The sequence below is a fragment of the Cuculus canorus genome, chromosome 2 (assembly GCF_017976375.1).
Source record: "Cuculus canorus isolate bCucCan1 chromosome 2, bCucCan1.pri, whole genome shotgun sequence".
Classification (NCBI taxonomy): domain Eukaryota; kingdom Metazoa; phylum Chordata; class Aves; order Cuculiformes; family Cuculidae; genus Cuculus; species Cuculus canorus.
Genome location: NC_071402.1, coordinates 154783328 through 154803412, shown reverse-complemented (window position 1 = coordinate 154803412; position 20085 = coordinate 154783328). Strand labels below are relative to the sequence as shown.

Here is a 20085-nt window from a genome sequence, read left to right as displayed (position 1 = left end):
TCTGAGCTCTTCTTATTTTAAATTTATTTTTTTCCTGCAAACTTTGGATTTGTTTGTACTTCCTTCCTTTCAGACCACTGGCACCCTTGCTTTAAAAAATACCTCTCAAATTTTTCTGACCCCCTAGATGCATGGAATGAGAGCTGCTAGAGGCTCCTAGTCAAACCTATCCAATGTGAAGAATGCCTCTGTGAGTCACATGTTGGCTCTTAGATGGTAATTAATGGGGAGTTGTAACTCAGACCCTCTAACCGTGATTAGTCTTTACATAACAAAACAAGAAAGAGCAGGGGAAGGAAAGTGACCTATGACTTTTAGGCAGTCTGAGAACCCACTGATGGCAATGCCCAGCTTTGGCTGGGGTACTGCTGACTTTCAGCCCCTTTCTCCTACATGCCCAATTGCTCGTGCAACATCCGGTTTTTAAAATACTGCCCTGTTTCAAAATGGATAGTTTCACCACATCAAATAGGAGCAATTGTTAGTCGAGGAATCTTTATCTGTTCGGCCTCAACCATTGCAACACACGCACTCCTTATTTCACTGCTGATCTTCTTCCTCTGAGCCCAGAGAATGAGAAAATATTGAAGGTGCAGGGAAAATCACTTAGGTCTATGATCTAAAGGAGATCTAAGCCTCTCCATTGTGGCATGAGGACTTTCACATGAAGAGGCAGATTGAGGAGGACTCTACCATCCACATCAATAAGCCTCAGAGGCCATGGGCACTGTCTCTTCTTCCAGCTTTTACTGCCCAGACTTTGAAACCCCACTGTGCTCACCAGGGTGATTTTCCATCCCTCTGGAATTAGCCAGGTGTCAAAGGCATAAAGTATAAACATTTCAGCTTGGATTTTGCATACTTGGTCTAAGCAGGAACACTAAGGGGCTCTTACCACAATGTGGGTTTGGTTTTTTTTTAATTTTTGGTGTGTCTGCACTATGCACTTTTTTCTCCTATTATTGCTTCTTTCATAAACAATTCAGCATATTAAGCCTTTGCAACCTAAACCAAATGAAAGTGCAGCCTTTACCTTACAGATGTTGTAGCTGATACTAGCAGCTGTTTGACGCTAACTCATGGTAACACATGGACAACCCTCCCTGTATTTTCAGGATCTGAATGTTACAATCCAACACATGATTATTTTACAAATCATCTTTTTTTGCACAGCTCTATTGGCCACGACAGTCAGGATCAGCAGGTTGCTTGGCTCGCCTAGATTAAACTCTTGAGCCAGAGTATGTTGTAATTATGCCCCTCAGCTACAACTCTCTGGCATTCCAAATCTGTGTTATTTAAAACAAAGCTGTTTCCTATGTTCTTTAATTTCCTGTACTGGTGCCAACATAAAATGGTGATTACAGCCTGATGGATAGGTAGGTAAACTGATGCTTTTAACTTTTCTGAATCAATGACACTAATTTTATTGTGATCAATTGAACAGCATCCTGTGAGGCTCCTGTGGAGGATGTTGTATTTATATAACTTGTTGTTGCCCATCTCTGTGCAAAAGGGAAGAGTGCGATCCTGTGAAATGCTTCCTCGAGGTAAAAGAAGCTAGAGCCTGCTAAAAAATCCAAAGGGGAAGGTTTAATGCTATATATTGAAGTCACTTCAGCAAAATCTTGAGGCTCCTTAAAAGCATTGTCAGAAGAAACGGTGTCAGTTGCAGAAAAATATTCTCATGTGAGACTCTTACACCTACATCTCTATAGAGTTTTTCTGGGAAGCAGCATTCTGTTCCTCACAGTGTTTTTAAGTCATTCCCACACCTTATAGGTTATTGCTACTGTCAGCTACAAAAGAGGGCCATCAAAAATAAGGACTTGAAAAGTATGATATTTTGTCTGTAGTGCCTGGTCTCTGTAAGAAGGATGTGAGCTAACACTGGTAGCACTTTTGAGGTGAAGTTCATGCTTTTTATGCCGAACACCCCTCATTTGAATGCTCTTACACCTGAACATAATATTAGAGAACTGCGTACGCTCGCTGTGGAGTCAGACAGATAATTTCACACCAGCAATGTGTTGCTGAGTGGAAAAGGCTTTAGAGACACATAAAGACAGAATGAAACATGAAAAGGTACTAACCATGTTATAAACAGAAATATTAGTCTGAGGTACCATTGCTCTCTTTCACAGTTATAGGAGTTGCATCTCCGTGTCCTACGGCTTCCCAAGAAATGGTAAAGTGCTTTGAGCAGTTGCTCGAATGTTACTCTGCATCCAATTGGAGTTTCCATTAGCAACATTCCAAGTGAACCTAAGAGTGACTTTGTAGCCACTAATCTTCTGGTGCAGAGAGGTTCCTATGAAAATAAATCTAAGCACAGTGCTCCTAATATCTCCTTTCTTTCCAACTTTCTTGTTCAAAATGACGGAGAGATTAGGAAGAAAGTTCCCTCTCTCACAATGAAATTAAAAATTTCCATTTCACCTAAGATTTTAGGCAAATTATTCTAGATGAAACTTAATGACCAACCAACCACCCCATCTAGGCATAAATTCACAATTAATCACCATCAAGTTTCTCACAGCTATATTCAGATGCTTTAGCCATTAGCAATAATGTTAAGATAGGCACGATGAGACCAGCTCACCAGAGCCACTTGGGATTGGACTTTCCTGGAAGACTGAGGAAAACCTGTCCTCCTCTGGGCCTGATAGCAGGAACAAGTTGCTTAGAGGGGTGGTACATGCTCCATTCCAGGATGCATGGATCAGGCTCTGCAGCCTGATCTAGTTGAAGATGTACTTGCTCACTGCAGAGAGGTTGAACTGGGTGACCTTCATGGTCCCTTCCAATCCAAAATAATCTACGATTCTATGATCACTCAGTTTCCAGCCAGATACAGTGAGTGAGTGCTGTCATTTTCTCATGATAAAAAAAGGAATGAACCTTACAAAAATACTCTCGTCCTGTCTGGATGTGATGTCTTAGCGTAAGTGTGCAGAAAGTCTTTCTTTCTCAGGAACCCACAGGATCCATTTCTCAGAGCTCTTGAACAGTGTCAGCAACACGTCATGGGCACTGAAGGCTGTCTGCAACAGCAGATCAGAGGCTGAAATCTCATGTCTCTATAGCAGAGAGTGACAGCAGATGCTGCCTTTGGGAGACAGGAGACTTAATGAAAAGGCAGCCTCAAAAATTATATGGGTATACAAGAGAGTTTCAGCATACATCTGCATATTTTAAGGGACAAAAAAAAAAAAAAAAGCTGAGATTTCTCTGTTTTGTTCTCGTCTAAGTCAGTAATATTACTGTAATTTTAATTCAAATGTACTTCTTAACAGGAAACAATAGGTAGTCAAAGTAGGAAAGATCTAGAAGGAGGCATTTCTAGGCTGGCAGGGAAAAAAAGTAGAAGTGTCTCTCTTTCTTTCTTTGTGATATACAGTTACTATTGTCTAAATTCTCAAATGATATAAACTAACTTGGCTCTACCTAAGGTGATAGAATCACTTATTACGTTCTCAGTTGTGTTTACATTTAATTCATTAAACATCAACTGTTCTTTTCAGTTTTTATTGCTTTTTCTGAAGACTACTGCAAACAAGGGTATGCACACATTTTGCAATGCTTCAGCAATCCTTTTTTCAGCGTTCAAAGCAGACTTACTTAAAAATTTGTGCTTGACTAATGATATTAGATTAAGCTTCTTAAAGTGTTGTTGGCTATTTAATGTTGTGGCTGACATCACAGATTTGTATAACTTCAAAACCTCTAGCAATGTATTCTCATCTCAACATGCAATACAGGGTTACTATCCTGTGCTTTAGAGATTTGTTTTACATCAGTATAAAATTGGTATTTAAAAAAAAAAAAAATCCTTGATTTCCATGCTGAGACACACTCTACTTTCCTTGGAGTCAATTTAATTTTTGGGTGACATTTTAAAAATTACTTTTCATTATCTATACTACCACTTTGCATTTCAATTTGTGGCAATATTCTGTTTTGGTTAAAAAATAGCAGTGACTGAAACACTCTACTTTTTTTTCTAGGAGGAAAAAAAGTTAAAAGCTTTCATGAGTAACCTGGTCTAGTGGAAGGTGTCCCTGACCATGGCAAGGGCGTTGGAACTAGATGATCTTTAAGGTCCTTTCCAACCCAAACCATTCTATGATTCTATGATATTACTCTATGTCTTCAGATTCTGATGGGCATATCTCATTTGGAATGTGCCTTGTAACATGCAAGAGGTGTGGAGTCTTTCAGTTAATCATATTGCACTGTCCTGGGAGAATGTGACTTGTTGACCTGGGTTCTCTTCCACTTTGTGTTTCATTTGATGATGCAATTCAGCGCTTACATAGTACCTCTGAGAGTATTCCTTTTCTCTTACTTGTAAAGAGCCTCAAAGTTTAATGAGAGCTAGTGAAATTCATGCTATCTGCATGCCATTTAATATGTGAATCTGCAAGTCACACAAAGAAAACATTTTCCTGGCAGAAACATTAAAAATGTCATGACCCCAGGCTACGGCTGTGAGTGGAACAAAGGGCTGGGTTTCTTAGATTAAAGATTTAGTCCTTGCAGGGGGTTAGTACCAGGTCAAGCACAGTAAGCCATCAGGAAGGTACTCAGATGACACATACTGATGTCATCCCATCAGTGTCAGACTAAGTAACTGGAAAAACAGCTTCACCATCACACATTACCCACGACTATAATAAGAGACATTTAGTTTATGATTCTTAATTAGAAAAAAGTGCCAAGAGAAATAATATTTAAGTCCTGCTTAGGCACCTAATTCTGATCCAGTGCAAATATCTGAAGTGGTAGACGCTTATTGACATTGCAGCTCAAAATATGGTTACCATTTTTCTGTTAATCCTTTCAAGGAAAAATAAGATTGCAAAAAGCTTTGGTATTTCCAGGTAGCATGCACCAGTTTCCTGTGTTTTTGCCCAGTGAAGGAATTCACCTTTGAGAGTCTGTGCTCTTAACTAAGCGCATTCAATATGTTCTCTTGGAAATCAGTTTGTCTATGCTGAAGCCATCTTTGATGCATTTCATGTATTGTCTTTCATGTTTTGCAGCACATGCCCTGAGGGATATAAATGTTTCAAGGCCGGGGAAAATCCTGATCATGGTTACACAAGCTTTGATACTTTTGGCTGGGCCTTTCTTTCCTTGTTTCGTCTTATGACTCAGGATTGTTGGGAACGTCTTTATCAACAGGTGTGAGATTGTTGTATTACTGTCAAAAAATATAAAATAAATGCATCATCTTGTTACAGTTATATATCCAATAATTAGAGAAAAGAAAGAATAGCTGGTTATTAGGTAAACTGTTCTCTATGTGTTGTGGAAATGGTCTATCAATTGTTACAATTAATTTCTTTTCTTAGGAGTGATGATACCAGAAGACTTTAGTCTGAGTGTTTGGGGAAAGGAAGGAAAACTGGTACTGAGAGAAAGATGCTTTGAATAGGTATTTTACCTAAATTGGAATAAAGTTCACAACTTAATAAAGATCACCACATCACCACTTAATGATTTTTTTTTGGTAGCTGGTGTAATGTGAACTTATCTTTTCATCCAATCTCAAAAAAGGACTAGAAAAGCGCTTGTATACTTGGCATATCTGGTTTTACAAGGCATGGTAATGAACACAAATTCAGCAGATGGCAGGACTACCTGGTACCTTTCAGTTCTCCCTGCTGCAGACATTTCATCATGAAGAACTTATAGTCAACTTACAGTCATGTGTGCAGTGTGATCTGCTAGTAAGTGCACATTTTCGCATGTAGTTCCTGGAATGGATGTGAACTCTGAAGAACTACTTATGATTATTCAGTACTGAATTACATGCTCTGTCCATGAAGCCAATGAAGATTTACTTCTGCATCTTGAAATTACAAAACTGGAGCTTGATACTAAACAAATCAAGGGAGTTAGTGCCAACAGTTACTACTCTGAAAGTACCAAGGTAGACGTCTTTGAAGGTACTAGGGAATTCAGCTTCACAGGCAGAGAGTTACACAATTTCTTTTCAGGAAAGTGTAAAAGAATGAAATTGAAAATTCTTTAAATAACTATGTTCACTTACCTGACACAAAACTGAGTGTACAACTTGGGAAGGCTGAAATTCTCATGGCAAACAAGGGTGAACTTCACTCCCTTTTATTATTTGACCTTTTAATATCACACAATGGTTTCCATCACTACCATGAAATTGTTGGCCATAGGACATATCTGTAACAGAACCTCAGCCTGTTACCCTAAACTTCAGTGATGCCTGTAAATCTGGTGGAGAGCTGGGCACTGAAGGTTTGGTTCTTCTTGTCCTGAAGTAGATGTCTGAATAACTTTCATACCAGTTGCATCCTAAATTATCTTTTTTTTCTCCCTGCTGACTATAAAGGACCTAGACCATAGACATCTGAAGAGATAAAACATGAATCCAGTTTGGAATGTTTCTATGCACTGGACAAAAATAGGTTGAGCTATGTGGGGGAATCTTTCACTGCAACTAATTATAAGATTATCTGTTTTCAAAGAAAACCATCAGAGGTATTTGGCAAAGAAAGAAAAAAATTCTTCTTTTAGAAATTAATTTTACTGCAAGGCACATCATTTTTTACTAAGGTATAAAAATTTATTGGTGAGAAGATTATTTCCTTGCATGTGGTTGTTTCTTGTCATCAAAAGGATTCTGTTTGGCCTACTAACAATGGCTGAATTTAATTATACTGCAAATATAAATTTTCCAAAGAATTATTAGAAAAATATTTTTCCTCTTATAAAGTACTATAAACAAGTGTTAGTGATTTTACTTTTGTGCTTTCAGACTCTCAGATCTGCTGGGAAGATCTACATGCTTTTTTTTATGCTGGTCATCTTTCTGGGCTCATTTTATCTGGTCAACCTGATTCTGGCTGTTGTGGCCATGGCATATGAAGAGCAGAACCAAGCCACTATTGCTGAAACAGAGGAGAAGGAAAGAAAGTTTCGTGAAGCCATGGAAATGTTAAAGAAAGAGCAAGAGGTCAGTAAACTATGTGACATGATTAGCCTTGGGTAACTTGAACAGATGGTACCTTGAGACTCACATTCTCTTTATCTTATATTTATGTGATAAATGTGATATATTTAAGTACTTATCAAAGTAAGAGTTTGCTTGAAATCGGTTTACTGTTCATTGTGCTGGACAGAGTTATTGCAATCCTTTCTAAAAGCGAAATGATGGCTCTTCCTGCTAGGACTGGGACCATTTAAGATTTACAGTACAGAGTTATACTGGTTTAACTGTACCATATATGCCACTGAAGGAATTTATATTGGTTGACATATAAGACATTTTAATGATGGTATAACTACGTCTGTGTTTGAGCACAGAACAGCTATTCTCGTATCTCAGCCATAGCCCCAGCTGAACTTCTTCCACCATCACTTTAGCTCATGTTCATTTCCTCACTGTCTCGTTCAAACTGCCACAAATATCCAACTGCCCGATAATGAAGGTAAAGATGTAGGATAACCTATGTGAAGCATGTGGGACTTCATACCTCAATAAGCAAACACGTAGATCTTGAGGTTAAGCTTTGCAAATTTTGCAAAGGATGTGGCTTTAATGTTGTGTTGTATGCTTAAACAAAACAGAGAGGCCAAATGGTAGATGTAGCCATATAGCCTTAATAGCAGTAGTTAATTTGCCTGTGGTTATAGAATGCCTTTGTTTAACAGCTGAAGAGAGCATTTTAGATGCTGTGAATAAGAAGACAATAAGAAAATTAAGAGGAAATAACACGTAGCATTGTAGTTGAGGGAAATAAATCCTTGATGCTCAATGTAAACTAATATACATAATTTTCTTTTGGGTACATATGGTTTCACTGCCTAATCCAAAGCCCATTTAAATCCTTGGAAAGAAAATAGAAAATGCAATTCATTCTTGACAAAGTGCTAGTAGAGGCTTATACATCATTTAAGTCCCTTAACAGATCCTCTTTGATAGTTTAAGTAATAGCTAAATGCAATTTAGTCTATGTACAGGCACTTTGAGCAGAGTAACTTCCTACCATAACCTAAGGAAGCAAATTGAGCTCAGATTCGTGCCTATTTTATACAGATTTTCATGTGTTTTGACTCCAGTTGAGCTCATCCTAATAATAATCAACTTTAGCAGCCCGAGCTATAATTGAAGATGTTTAAGAATTTCCTTTTGAAGGCTTTGATTTCAGTTAAACCTGTATGTACACACAAAAAAAACCCAGAATGTTAAATGCTGAAAGTCGGAATGTGTCAGACTGAAGGTTCTTGTGAAAAACTAAATTGTTCCTGGGGTTTTATAAGCTTTATAATATAGTGTTTTCTTTAGAGGACCATCTCTCAGTTTTTTCCTGTGCTCTCCTCAGTACAAAGGGTGGACAGTACATGACTCAAGATTAGCTCTTTACTTTCTCATCACTTGTTCTGTAGCCTTAGGCCAGTTTGAACAGAGCCTGCTTCAAAGACAAAATGACCAGCATCCTCAGAGGTTTTTCAGTGACTCTTGTCACTGCTCAGAATCTGTGCGCTTCAAAAATACTCATTTATGTTCAGTATCGAAGCTCAGTAATCCTGTAAATCAACCCCCAGCATTTCAAATCAGGCATCTGGAAGAAGAGGCTCAGGAAATTGAATTGAGTGGCCGCACCATGTAGCTTTCAGATGTCCTCCGCAGGTGAATTACCCAGCCAGGGCTACTCAGTTTGAACTTTGCTTTCCACGCCTTTATCGAGGTCTTGGTTTTGACTTTCTCATTGTACAGCTAATTTCTTGCCTCAAGTCCTATCTCCTGCATAATTCCCCTGTCAGGGCTCATAGGAGCAATGCTTTTCCTCTATCCTTCAGCCACCACCCATCCTTAACAGACGTGCCTGGTCCCACACTCCTTTCTTGTGCCTGGACATTATCACAGTGGATTATGGATGCGATGTCTAGGGTTCAGGACAGTCCAGCCACGGGAACCCAGCCAGGAGGAATAAATAGTCAGGATGTGGGAATAGCCTCCATGCCCTGAGAAGTAATTGAGTCCAAATCCTTTTTTCAAACAACTGAAAAAGGTCTGTAAGGCAGAAGCATTTTCAACCCAAGCAATAGGTACTTTCTCCCAAGTAACAAGTGATAGAAGAGGAACTGGCCTCAAGTTGCACCTTGGGAGGTTTAGATTAGATATTAGGAAAAACATCTTTACTAAAAGAGTGGTGAACCATTGGAACCGGCTGCTCAGGGAACCAACCCTGGAGGTGTTAAAAAAATGTGTAGATGTGGCACTAATTGGACATGGTGGTGGTGTGTTGATGGCTGGACTTCATGGTCTGAGAGTTCTTTTCCAACCTTATTGTTCTATGATTCTGTTGTATGAAAATGCTAAGAAACTGAAAACTAGTTTATTTTGCAGTGAGCGTGAAGCATGCTTAGTAGCACAACCTACAATATTTTCTAGATCAATAAAATATGATGGCAATCAGAAGGGAAAACTGCAATTGTTTAGACCAGCTATTGCATTGTGCAGTATAAAGAGAGCACAAACATAGTTGATAGGCCTGTTTGGGGACTATCAGTCATTTTACACAATTGGTCTAATACATTCCTAAACCTGAACTTAACACCAAAAGTCTTGCAGAATCTTTATGAAGAGAAAGCACTTCAGCATAGAAATTAAATCAATTTACTCTGAAAAAAAAAAAGAACAACCTAGACTGGTGTCTGAGCCCTCCTGCTCTTTGCTCTAAACAGCTTGCTCATGAAAGATATTTCCCACAGGAATTAAGTTTTGTTGTGCTCTCAGCTTCATAGAGCTACCGCTACTCCTTGAAATACATGATTGATTCTTTGCATGACTGTTAAGTGCCTTCACTTTCCTTGGACTGATGCCTGTGGGAGGAAGGGAGTATTTTGCTGCGGAGAGCTGATTGCCTGTTTGATTCTAGTGGCTTAGAGACAATAGCACCGAGGGTTCATCTGTTTTTCCTGTTCTTGGGAACCTAGAGGGGCAGGTGTTTTTTGTTTGGTTTTTTTTTATCCAAGTGTTTTATGTATTCCAGTGTCTGTGTGGGGGTGCATTTGGGCTTGCCTCCTGGCCACTGATGTGGCTAGCACTGAGATGCCAGCACCTCCAAGCCTGACCTCATGCTTTGTGCTCAGAACCCTGCACCGAGGATGGCGAGTTGTTGGCCTGGGCTGTGTTTTCCTCCCTGTACCTATCACTTCTTCCTCCTGGCTGCTCATTTGCTTCCCTGGCTGTGGCTTTGTGTTCTCAGGCTTTCTCATTTGGCTTCTGCTAGATTCCTAATGGTCTGTTATCAGTCAGCTCCTGCAGTGATGCCACCAGATAGCAATGCAGCACTGAGGCGCACGGCAAGGCGAAGTCCACCTTACTTCCAGTTAAACTCACTGTTTTCTCTTTGCATCTCTGATCATAGCTGCCTGTGCTGCTACTTGGGATAAGTGTTTACAAAAACGTGCCAACTGATTTGCCTGCTGTTCTTAGCATCCCTCTGTGATAGGGGAGGGAAGATTCTGGCAGCCAGCTTGGCTCCCCTCCTGTCCAGCCCTCTTGGTTCAAGGGGCTGAAGTCCGGGGAGGACTGAGTCTGAGGTTCCCCAACTTGAGATTATTTTTTTGGCTGGCACCAGAAGTGTTACTCCAGAGAGTGTGTGCACGGTATGTACCTGCAGGCATGTGCACACCAACTGTTCTTCTCATGAAATGTCATTTGTGAGCTACATAAACCACATTATTTTATGCAGCCATTCCTAATGCTTTATCGTAGGATCTCGGTGGCAGACCTGACTGTGTGCATATATACCTGTCTCGCTTATTATTTATTTTCCTGTGGCTAAATGTAGAGGTTAGAAACAGATTAAGACTGGTTCCAGCCACGTGGGATAGTTATGCGATTAATGACCACTTGGAATTTTTAATTTATCTCCTATACAACCTTAAAACTTAGAGTGAAAAATAATTGCTGAGCAGAGTTATTAGTTCTCAGTTAGATCCTAAACTCAAATAGTAATTCTTATGTCTTTTACCATCTTTTGGTTTAGGCGCTAGCAGCTAAAGGAATTGATTCAATGTCACTTAGTTCATTGGAAATGTCACCTTTAGCATCCAAAAATGCCAAGGAAAGAAGAAATAGGCGAAAGAAGAAGAAATCTTTGGGGGGAGAAGAGTATGGGGAGGACCAAAGGAATCCCAAGTGTGACTATGATGACGGTCAGAGGAGAATGGTAAGACATGGTCTGAAATATCAGTTATTTCACACTGAACGTTGCTGGGTAGGCCAGACTCTGAATAGATGATAAAGCTGTAACTTTCAGCTTTACTTCAGTAAAGACAAATCAGATCCTTAAAATTATGACTAACCTGCAGACAGTCTTTGTTAAAACAGTGGAAGGAAATGCATTACCACTTTATTTTCAAAATTGATTCAAAATGCCCATTAAACATTCTTACAAATGTATTTTGTTTCAATTTTTTTTACTTTTTTTTCACTTCAAGATTTACCCACATTTAATTTCATTCATCTGATTATATCTATCCTATCCCTACTAGAGATAAAAAATTCTTAGAAGAAATGTGCAAAGCTTAAAAAGAGAGGAGCAAAAAAAGAAGCAAACTTCTCTCTGAGGGCTTTTTAAAAGCTATACAAAGATGTTATTAACATTTTTTATATTCCTTTGCTAGTTGCCTTCAAGTCAAAACTTTGTTGCACTTGTTTCTACTTTCTATTGCAGGGGAAAGAAAATAGAGTAAGGCTGTTGCTAAATAGGGTTTTATGCAAATGTTACTGACATGCATGAATATGAATCTGCACATGCTATATGTATAATGATCATAAATAGCTTCAGATTGCTTAACTGAGGGCAGAGTTTAAATCAGTTTATTTTGTGTTTTTGAATATCCGTGTAATGGGCTAAGTCTTTTTATATTTTGTTGTCAGTGAATTTAGGGATATTTGGCAGCCGTAAAATGCTCATAGAAAACATGTAAGTGATGTAAGTAAATGTGACCAATTAATGACTCCTCAGCTCACAAAATTTACACAGAGCTGTATTTCTATAAATGACATGCATTTTTTAATCTAATAGTTCTTTTTGTCTCGCTGGTTGAGTGGGTTGCATTACAAATTTCTACCTTTATTAAAGCTAGAATTGCTCTTTTGCTTCATTCTGGATGGGTTTTAGGACACCATGCACCGTAATGCAACGGGTCAGAGCTGTGCGTTGCCAGTTTGTTTCTTAGATTAATATTTCGTGTTTTCACTTTTCGCCCCTGGATGTCAGAAGCGTGAGGAACATGGGAGACACATTTCAAAGCTGATAGTATCTTCTTTGGGAGGCTGTGTCTGGCATGGTTGGAGGGAGTAAGGCTGAGTCATCATTCAGAAGCAATCTGAGCAGCTGGAAGTCTGTTGCCATCAGAAATCAGTCTCAATGACTGTACCATGGAAACCCAGGAACGGATTTTTTGACAAGTTAAAATTTGGTAGCAATCGAAACGGGTTCATTTTAGTTAGAAGGGGCCTGTTTTTTGTACTCTTCCTTGTACCGGTGTCACAAAATGGCATCATTACATAACTCAGTGGTGTAAGCTACAATGTGAAATGAAATCAGGCTTCATTGGATTTGTCTGGTGCATGCTGTGGAGATCTGACCTCTCTTCATATATCCTTGGCTCATAAGAAAGTTCTGAAGAAGCTCAAAGTTCCGTAAAAGCCATAACAACCAAAGTATGTTCTGCTTAAATGATCTTACTCCAGTAATTTCCTGTTCAGATATGAGGGAAGGGGACAGACTTGCATTCCTTACGCATTTTCTGAACATCCTTTTTACTCTGCCAGGGTTTAGGTGTATTTAGCCCTTGGCTACATCTTGCTGCTGCTCTGTCAGAGTTGCACTCTCACTAGCTGACATCACAGTGGATCATTAAGGATGATATTTGAATGTGAGGGAGGCTGCTGTGTACTGAGGTTACCAGCCCTTTAAAGAAGCCATATGCATTGGGTTAATCATTTTACAAACTAATAAACCATATCCCTCTTCTTATTCTTGTTTTGTTGTTTTGTTTTTTTTTCTTTATCACCTTCTTCCGTCGTATTCTGCTTCTTCTTCCCTCTTCTTCTCATTTTCCCTGCAGTTCATTTCCTGCCCTATTTCTTTATCTCTTCTTCTCCCACTGCAACGTTCCTTCCCTAGCGGTTATGAAGATATGTGATAGTGCGGTAAACTGGAGCTGGATCCCCTTCCCTGCTCCTGCCTTCTGTTCCTTGTGCTGCCTTCCTAGATCCTTTGGCACTTATCAGACTGAGCAGAGGGAGTAGAAGCAAAGGAAGTGGATGACACCTTGACCCTTCCTATTTCATTACATCTTTGACTATGAATTATTAGACAAATACTTAATGGCTAGGAATGACTATTCAACGTCTTAACTTTGTGAAGGTTGGACATGTGTAATTGTCTTTCTCTGAAGCACTTGATTTACTGCTTTCCCCAGACCTTCTTCACTCCTGAAAACATGTTGCAAAATGTTGTTTCTCTTTCCCCTTTTTCCTTTCTGGGGGTTTCTAGACTCTCCTTGGCATTAGTTATGGTCCCAGTGCAAACTTGGTGAAGCGCAGAACCAGCCACGGAAGCATATTCAGTTTCCGACTCCGTGGCAGAGACACTGGCTCCGAAACAGATTTTGCCGATGATGAGATCAGCACTGCTGGGGAAAATGAAAGCCACCGGGGCTCTCTCTTAATTCCAAGATCTGGGAGGCGTCCAAGCGTGCAAAGTCAAGTGAGCCATAGTTCTCACCCTACTGCTCCCAACTACACTCAGACGGGCAAAAGGAACAGCTCAGTGGATTGCAATGGTGTGGTTTCCCTGATAGGAGGAGGCACCGGGGCACTCAACCCAGACCCTACTTCTCCTGCAGGGTTACTGCTTCCCCCAGTTATTATGGAAAAACCTGGGACAGGCGAACTGGTGAGTACTTTATAACTTTTGTATGTGATTCACACTCTTGTTTCCTTCTAAATGTTGTTGGAGTTTGCTGTAATTGATTTACGTGATATGCAGTCTACAGTGAGAAACCCAGAACCGGCATCCTAGGGAAGGTGAGAAGACAGTGGTGTGACTCCCACAGAGCATGTGTGTAGTGCTGCATAACAGAGGTTCATGACTTCTAGTGACACTTTTCAAAGTTGGCTGGAGGCAAATACCTAAATCTTGGGTTTGATTTGAATTTTATTTTCTCGTAGGGACATCTTTTGGTGATGGTTTCCATTGGCATTTGAATAACTGACATTGTCCAGTGGCTAGAAAATTACGGTTTTAAAAGGTATCAGTGTGAGACTTACCATCTTTAGACTGCATTTTCTCCCCCTGGTTGCATCCAACCTCTGGTCTTCTGTATAGCTGCTTGTGGAGGGCTGTTCTTGCAGACCAAAGGTCATTCCCAGAAAGTTTTAGCATCCAGTTCAAATAATAGCCAGGAAAGATCAGCAGATGATCAATAGACTTTGAGCCTTTTGCACTTTGCCAGGATTTTTGTTGCAAAGCACCACTGCTGCAAAATATTTATTAAGGCTGTAAATCAAACTATAAAGGCTGATACCATTAGGATCCATGTACAAATTCACTTGGAAAACCATTAGGTGATGTTTCGGAAACAACTGCTACAAATGTTGGGCAATTTGGAGAGATTTTCAGTTTGATATGGTGGGAATTTGTCTTTTTTAATGTAGAGGATATACATTGGAGCTCATCACTTCCAACAGTCTTTAAAGCAATGGAGGTCTGATCACTATGGTCAGTGTGAGCAGGATTTATTTCATCTTAGAGATCTAAAATATATCAGAGTAATCTCTCTCCTTAGAAGTGCCTCTTTCTGTTCACTTTAACTACAAGAGGAACTCAAGGTGAATAACTGCATTGTATATGTCTTAAGTCAGGTGAGATGAAACCCATTCAGAGTAACAAGATGCTAAAAATGGGTTATATTAGTGGGGAAATAAGCAAATGCAATTCTAACATGTATTAGGTAAGATATTTCCTGAAGAGAAAGGTGAGTGAGATGGATCCTAGCTGTGGTGTCAGATTATCAGTAAATTGAGAAGCAGCTTTTTTCTCTAGAGCCAGACAGTTTCTTCCCTTTCAAGCTTTGGATTGCATTTTTTTCTTACCCACCCAGGCACTCCCAGTAGTCTTGCAAGTAAACTCTCACACTATAGATGAAAGGAGGAACCATGCTGCGCGTGGGAAGCTGCACAGTGTGAGACTTATCTGTTTTGTTGACAGTTTTGGGGCTGTTGCTGCTTTTTCAGATGTTCACACCTTCATTCATTTAGGGCTGTGGTAGTACCATTCTTACTCTCTGTAGACACAGAAGAGCAGTCCTGAGAGCAGTCTCTAGACAGCTGAGAACAGAAACACTGTTTGTAGATAATGGAATTTTATTGGACTTAGCTTGGTGCAAAAAATAAAAAAAAAAAACCCAGCTGTACATTAAAGGAGTTGTGGAAGAAAGAGTTTGCACGTCCATTTAAAAAAAAATCTTAACCAAAGTAGAAGCCTCAGTAGATGAGCTGTGGGTGTCCCCTTTTTCTCTGTAAGTAAAGCTGCTGAGGCTCTCCCAGCTGTCAGAAAAAGCTTAACAAAGCATGAGAGCACTCAGCCTTTCACAGGAAATATTGGTATTTTACAGGATTGGGCCCTGAGGTGACAGAGAGGCTTTGAGCTCTGCTGGCATTTCTTTTCATTTGCCAGCTTCCTGCCTTTTAAAAAAAAAAAGGATATTGAAAATTGAGTGGCTCGGGTGGCTGAGCTCACTTGACAGTTTCCTGGTCATCTAGGAAATCACATCCAGACACTATAGTAACAGATGCTCGTTCAGTGATACAATGTGAAGGATGTTGTGTCTTCTGCAAAACAGGCTTGGTATCTAATCTATCCAGAAAATGTGAGCTGGAGTTAGAAGCTAATTGGCAAGAAGCCCACTGCTGTACAGATGTGTTCGCTACAGGATCCATAAGCACTGGACACAAAGGTGTGCTTTCAGCTGTGGTCACAGGCACAAGGAAATAGCAAATCCAACACTTTAGTGTGCTCAGAAGTAAATTAACACACTTCTAGGCTTTGTGTTTGATTATTTTTGCCTTTTTCTTATTAAAATTTGAAGTTGAGTTTCTTTGACAGCAGCTCTAGGTTCTTTTTATAGTCTCTTGATATGTTTGGGGAGGGCAAAAGAAACATGTTGCAGGGCAGAGTTGACATTACCTCATTAACCCCACTGATCCTGCCACTGTTATTTATTTTGTATGAGTGTAAGCCCATGGTGAAAAAAGGCCCACTTGTGCTATCTGTTGTATCTTCCCTGAACAAGAAAAGGCATCACTGAAATATATCCATGAAAAGGCATCACTGTAATGTGCTTTAAGCTTTGACTTACAGCTTCCTGAGGTGTAAGTGGGGTTTCTCTCATAAATGCAATGTATGAGTTGATGGGGCTGGCAAAACGCGTTTTACAGTATTAGGTTTTGAAGATGCGTTTGTTTAGGTCCCTCTGTGATGCTCAGTAGTATCAGATGAGCGTAACACAGAACTGTATGTTTTCTACTGAGGGGGGAGACAGCTGAATGCTGGTTTGGGGAAAGCCTGGAAGAGCACTTCTGATTTCAAAGACAGAGTAAACGTCAAACAAGATCTATCTCTGGTTTAGAGTTTCCAACCTGCAGCCCTTAAATAGACCATAGTTTCAGCAGATGATTTCAAACTGAGCCGTCCAAAGGTTTCCCAGGGAAAGCACAAAGAATCACTAGCCGCATCTGAGAATTTTAGCCTGACAGTTTTAGCAACATTCAGCCTGAGTATTTCACCCCAGGAAAACTAGGCAAGGCCACAATGAAGAACTTTCATGTCTTTGTGTCACTGCAACTGCTACCCCCTGTCCCACCCAAGGGCTGTTTGACCATGGGAATAGCTGCTGAGGTGACATGTAGGCACCTGTGCAGCTGCTCCCAGCCAAGTCCCAGGAGAAGTAGTCTCCTGGCACTTGGCTACAAAAGAGCACGTAAGCTAAAAAAGGCCAGTTTCAAATGCTCTTGAGATGGCCTTAGCTGCTTGGTGCAGATGGACGTGAGTGTGCTTTCATGAAAAACCAAGTGTGCTAACAGTTTCCATCTCATCCCTCTAATCCCTAAATACAGCTAGTGAAACAGGAGAGATTTCAGATACTTTCAATGGATGGTCCTTAGGTCCACAGGTCTTGTCAGCTGCAGTAGTCTGACTGCTCAGCAGGATTACTGGCCATGGATGGCTTTTGTCCATGCAGAATGGCATCCGTCCATGCAGTCATCTGCATCAAAATGATCCTGCAAAATCACCAGTGGCTTCAGTGCACAGTCTGAGCAAGAGGAGAGACATCATATCCTCTGTAGGGAACCCATGCACTCTTTGCTACACCCGTTGATGTTCCCATACCACATAAAAGTGCCCACAAGGAGTGGTGGCAGAGTTACTGGGGAGCTGTCCTTGCCAGCGCAGGAGGTTGCACTGCAGTTTTCAAACTAAAAAGCCTACTGAGGGCATGTGAAGACCATAATATGAAAGTACGATCTGCAAACACCGTCCACAAATGTGTCTCTGGGTAAGACATTCTTCATCTGGATGTGAAGAGCAACAGGTGTTCAAGTCTGAGAGGTGCAGGGAGCTTGTCCCAATAAATACATGGCAAATGTTAGTCACTTTCCTGGAAATCTCTGGTGTATCCTGCAGAGGACTAAATAAAGGCTGGTCCTGTTCTTCTACCAGCTTTATTCACATGGTGCAGCTGCTGATTTCATCAAACTTAACTCAATCTAAGACACAAGCAGGACCTGGTGACTGTGCTTAAAGCCATAATTTTGAGGGACTTGACTGAAGAATGAGAGGTTCGAGAAATGATACAATTTTATACTCCTGTTGATTGTTCTGCTGTGAGTTTGGGCTTTCCCCTTTTTAGAAAAAGTCTATGCTATGTAAGCATCTTCAGGGCACTCTGCAAATTAATGTTTCTTTGCATTCTTTTATTATTTATTTGTAGCTATGTGGTCTATTGTGTCTTGGCGTTTCTGAGTTATTTAAGAGGTTAAAATAACATCTCACTTCACAAGGTATTGATCTGTTTGAACATAATTGGATTAAGTTAATGAGCTGCTATCTGGTGCTCAATTTATCCATGGGATCTGGTGAGGATGAGTAAGATGTCGCCTGTGGTTGTCAAGAATTTCTTGAGGGTTAAAAAAATACACATGGCAGCATCCTCCTTTCCCTTGTAGAGCCAGCTGGAGCCATTTCTGTAACTCTGCAGGGATATCAAAGGGGTTTTTAGTTTAGTCTGACATTCCATTAGTTTGGAGATTAGAAGTGGCAGAGAAACGGACAAGTGACTGAGGAGGTGGTTGTTTGCAAGTGGGCAGCTGCCTGTTAGCTGGTGGTCCCCAATGCTTTGTTCTCACACACTTAGTGAAGCTTTCCATCAGCCAGCAGCAGAGCAGGACCACCCATGACATGGCTTTGGGATGAGCAGTGAGGTGGAGGCTGGAACTGCCTGGGGTCTCCCTCTTGCACATACAACCTTTCCTGAATTTCCTCTGGGTTGCACTTATTTTTATTTTTTTTTCCTTTTAGGAAACTAGAAATGCCAAGTTGCTAGTTTGACAGAATGCAAGCTACTGGGTAATGAGCCCTTAAGAGATTTAGAAGCTTATCTTTAGATAATTTTTGGTCTTTTTTAATCAAAATATACTAAAATAATAAAAAAAACCTTGGTTTTTGTTCTCACTAAGTATAAAGCTGTTTCCCTGACCACACTGGTTTGAGGTGTTCTTGTTGGTCCTAAATCTACCTTGAGATTAAATTTCTCTTTTCCCCTTCTTGCTTTACCATAGGACTGGTGAAAAGGCGAAGTGTTAGCAGTTTCCATGTTCAGGAAAAGGTCAACAAAATAAGTCATAAAAAAATTGCTGCCAACAAGTCATTTGGATGAAAGCTAACTGGCTCTCTGCTGCTGCCTCACAGAGAGCTGTGTGGCTCTGGTTTCTGCTCATTTTAAACATTACTTTAGCACATTCTAAGTGTAAATCATTCAGATTTGACAAAAATATTGCAAGCCGTTTCAGTTTACAATGCATCTCTTTGAATAATCAAGTATCCACAAAATTAAATGGCTTCTTTTTATTGCCACGTGCTTTTATGGTTACCTTCAATCTCATTAAATATTTGTGCTAGTGCCTTACTGAGTCTATTGTTCATGGTGTGGCCTGTCCACCTCTTTTTATGCTTGAAAAGATTTTTACTGTACAAGGAAAATTAAATCTATCTCCATTCCCAAATGTGGTCTTTAAAATGCTGCCGCGCGAAGTCCATCTTCACGTAACAGTTTTGACATAGCTCCAACTAAAGGCACTCAGAAGAAAATAATTCGGCAGTGTTATGCATCCTCATTTACATGTAAATTACTGAATAGTATAATTGTCCCTATAGAATTTAGCTAATCCAAAGGAGGAACATTTCCAGTCAATCAGAGAGCAATACAAATAATCTTGTCCTGCTAGAGGTGCCTGTGTTTACCTCCACTGTGATTTCTCATATGGATCCTAAGGAGACTCCTTGCATAACCGTAGGGGCTGATGTTATTCTATGCTTAATTTCTAATAGAAATATAAGTACGATGAACAACTGTGCCAGTGCATATCCTCTCTGTAATGACAGTACCCTTTATGCTGCCTTGTTTGTCCAGTTCCTGGAACTGCTCTCTATCTCAGAGTGAAAAACCTGCCAGTTCCCTGCATGATTATTAGCTATCTCTGTTCTAAAATAAATAATAATAAAACCCACTCACGTATGTATCCTTTACAAAGAATAAAAGCTCATAAACTTCCCTAAGTAACTTCAATAATTTTAAGCAATTCGTCTGTGTGGAAACTTTCTTTCCTGGAAAAATACTTTATAGTAAATGGTATGCTGACTGTGTGATAGACTTACTGATTTACTGGGAAAGAGACCAGGTCCTCCTGCAAGACAAGAGGAGCTTTTCTTACAGCCCAGCATTGCCTGACAAGCA

At 40.1% G+C, this 20085-nt stretch overlaps 1 protein-coding gene across 5 annotated transcripts in view; it reads left to right on the top strand.

The window, feature by feature from the left end:
- The window catches only part of SCN5A (sodium voltage-gated channel alpha subunit 5), a 221594-nt gene that overhangs the window by 87190 nt on the left and 114319 nt on the right, over nucleotides 1–20085 (top strand). For 4 of the 5 annotated variants that reach the window (XM_054058158.1, XM_054058156.1, XM_054058157.1 and 1 more), the window contains 4 exons: nucleotides 5046–5187; nucleotides 6800–6997; nucleotides 11043–11225; nucleotides 13566–13967. In XM_054058158.1, coding sequence (XP_053914133.1) covers nucleotides 5046–5187; nucleotides 6800–6997; nucleotides 11043–11225; nucleotides 13566–13967 — 925 coding nt within the window. The remainder of the gene's footprint in view (nucleotides 1–5045; nucleotides 5188–6799; nucleotides 6998–11042; nucleotides 11226–13565; nucleotides 13968–20085) is intronic. The other variant, XM_054058160.1, reaches the window with a different exon arrangement.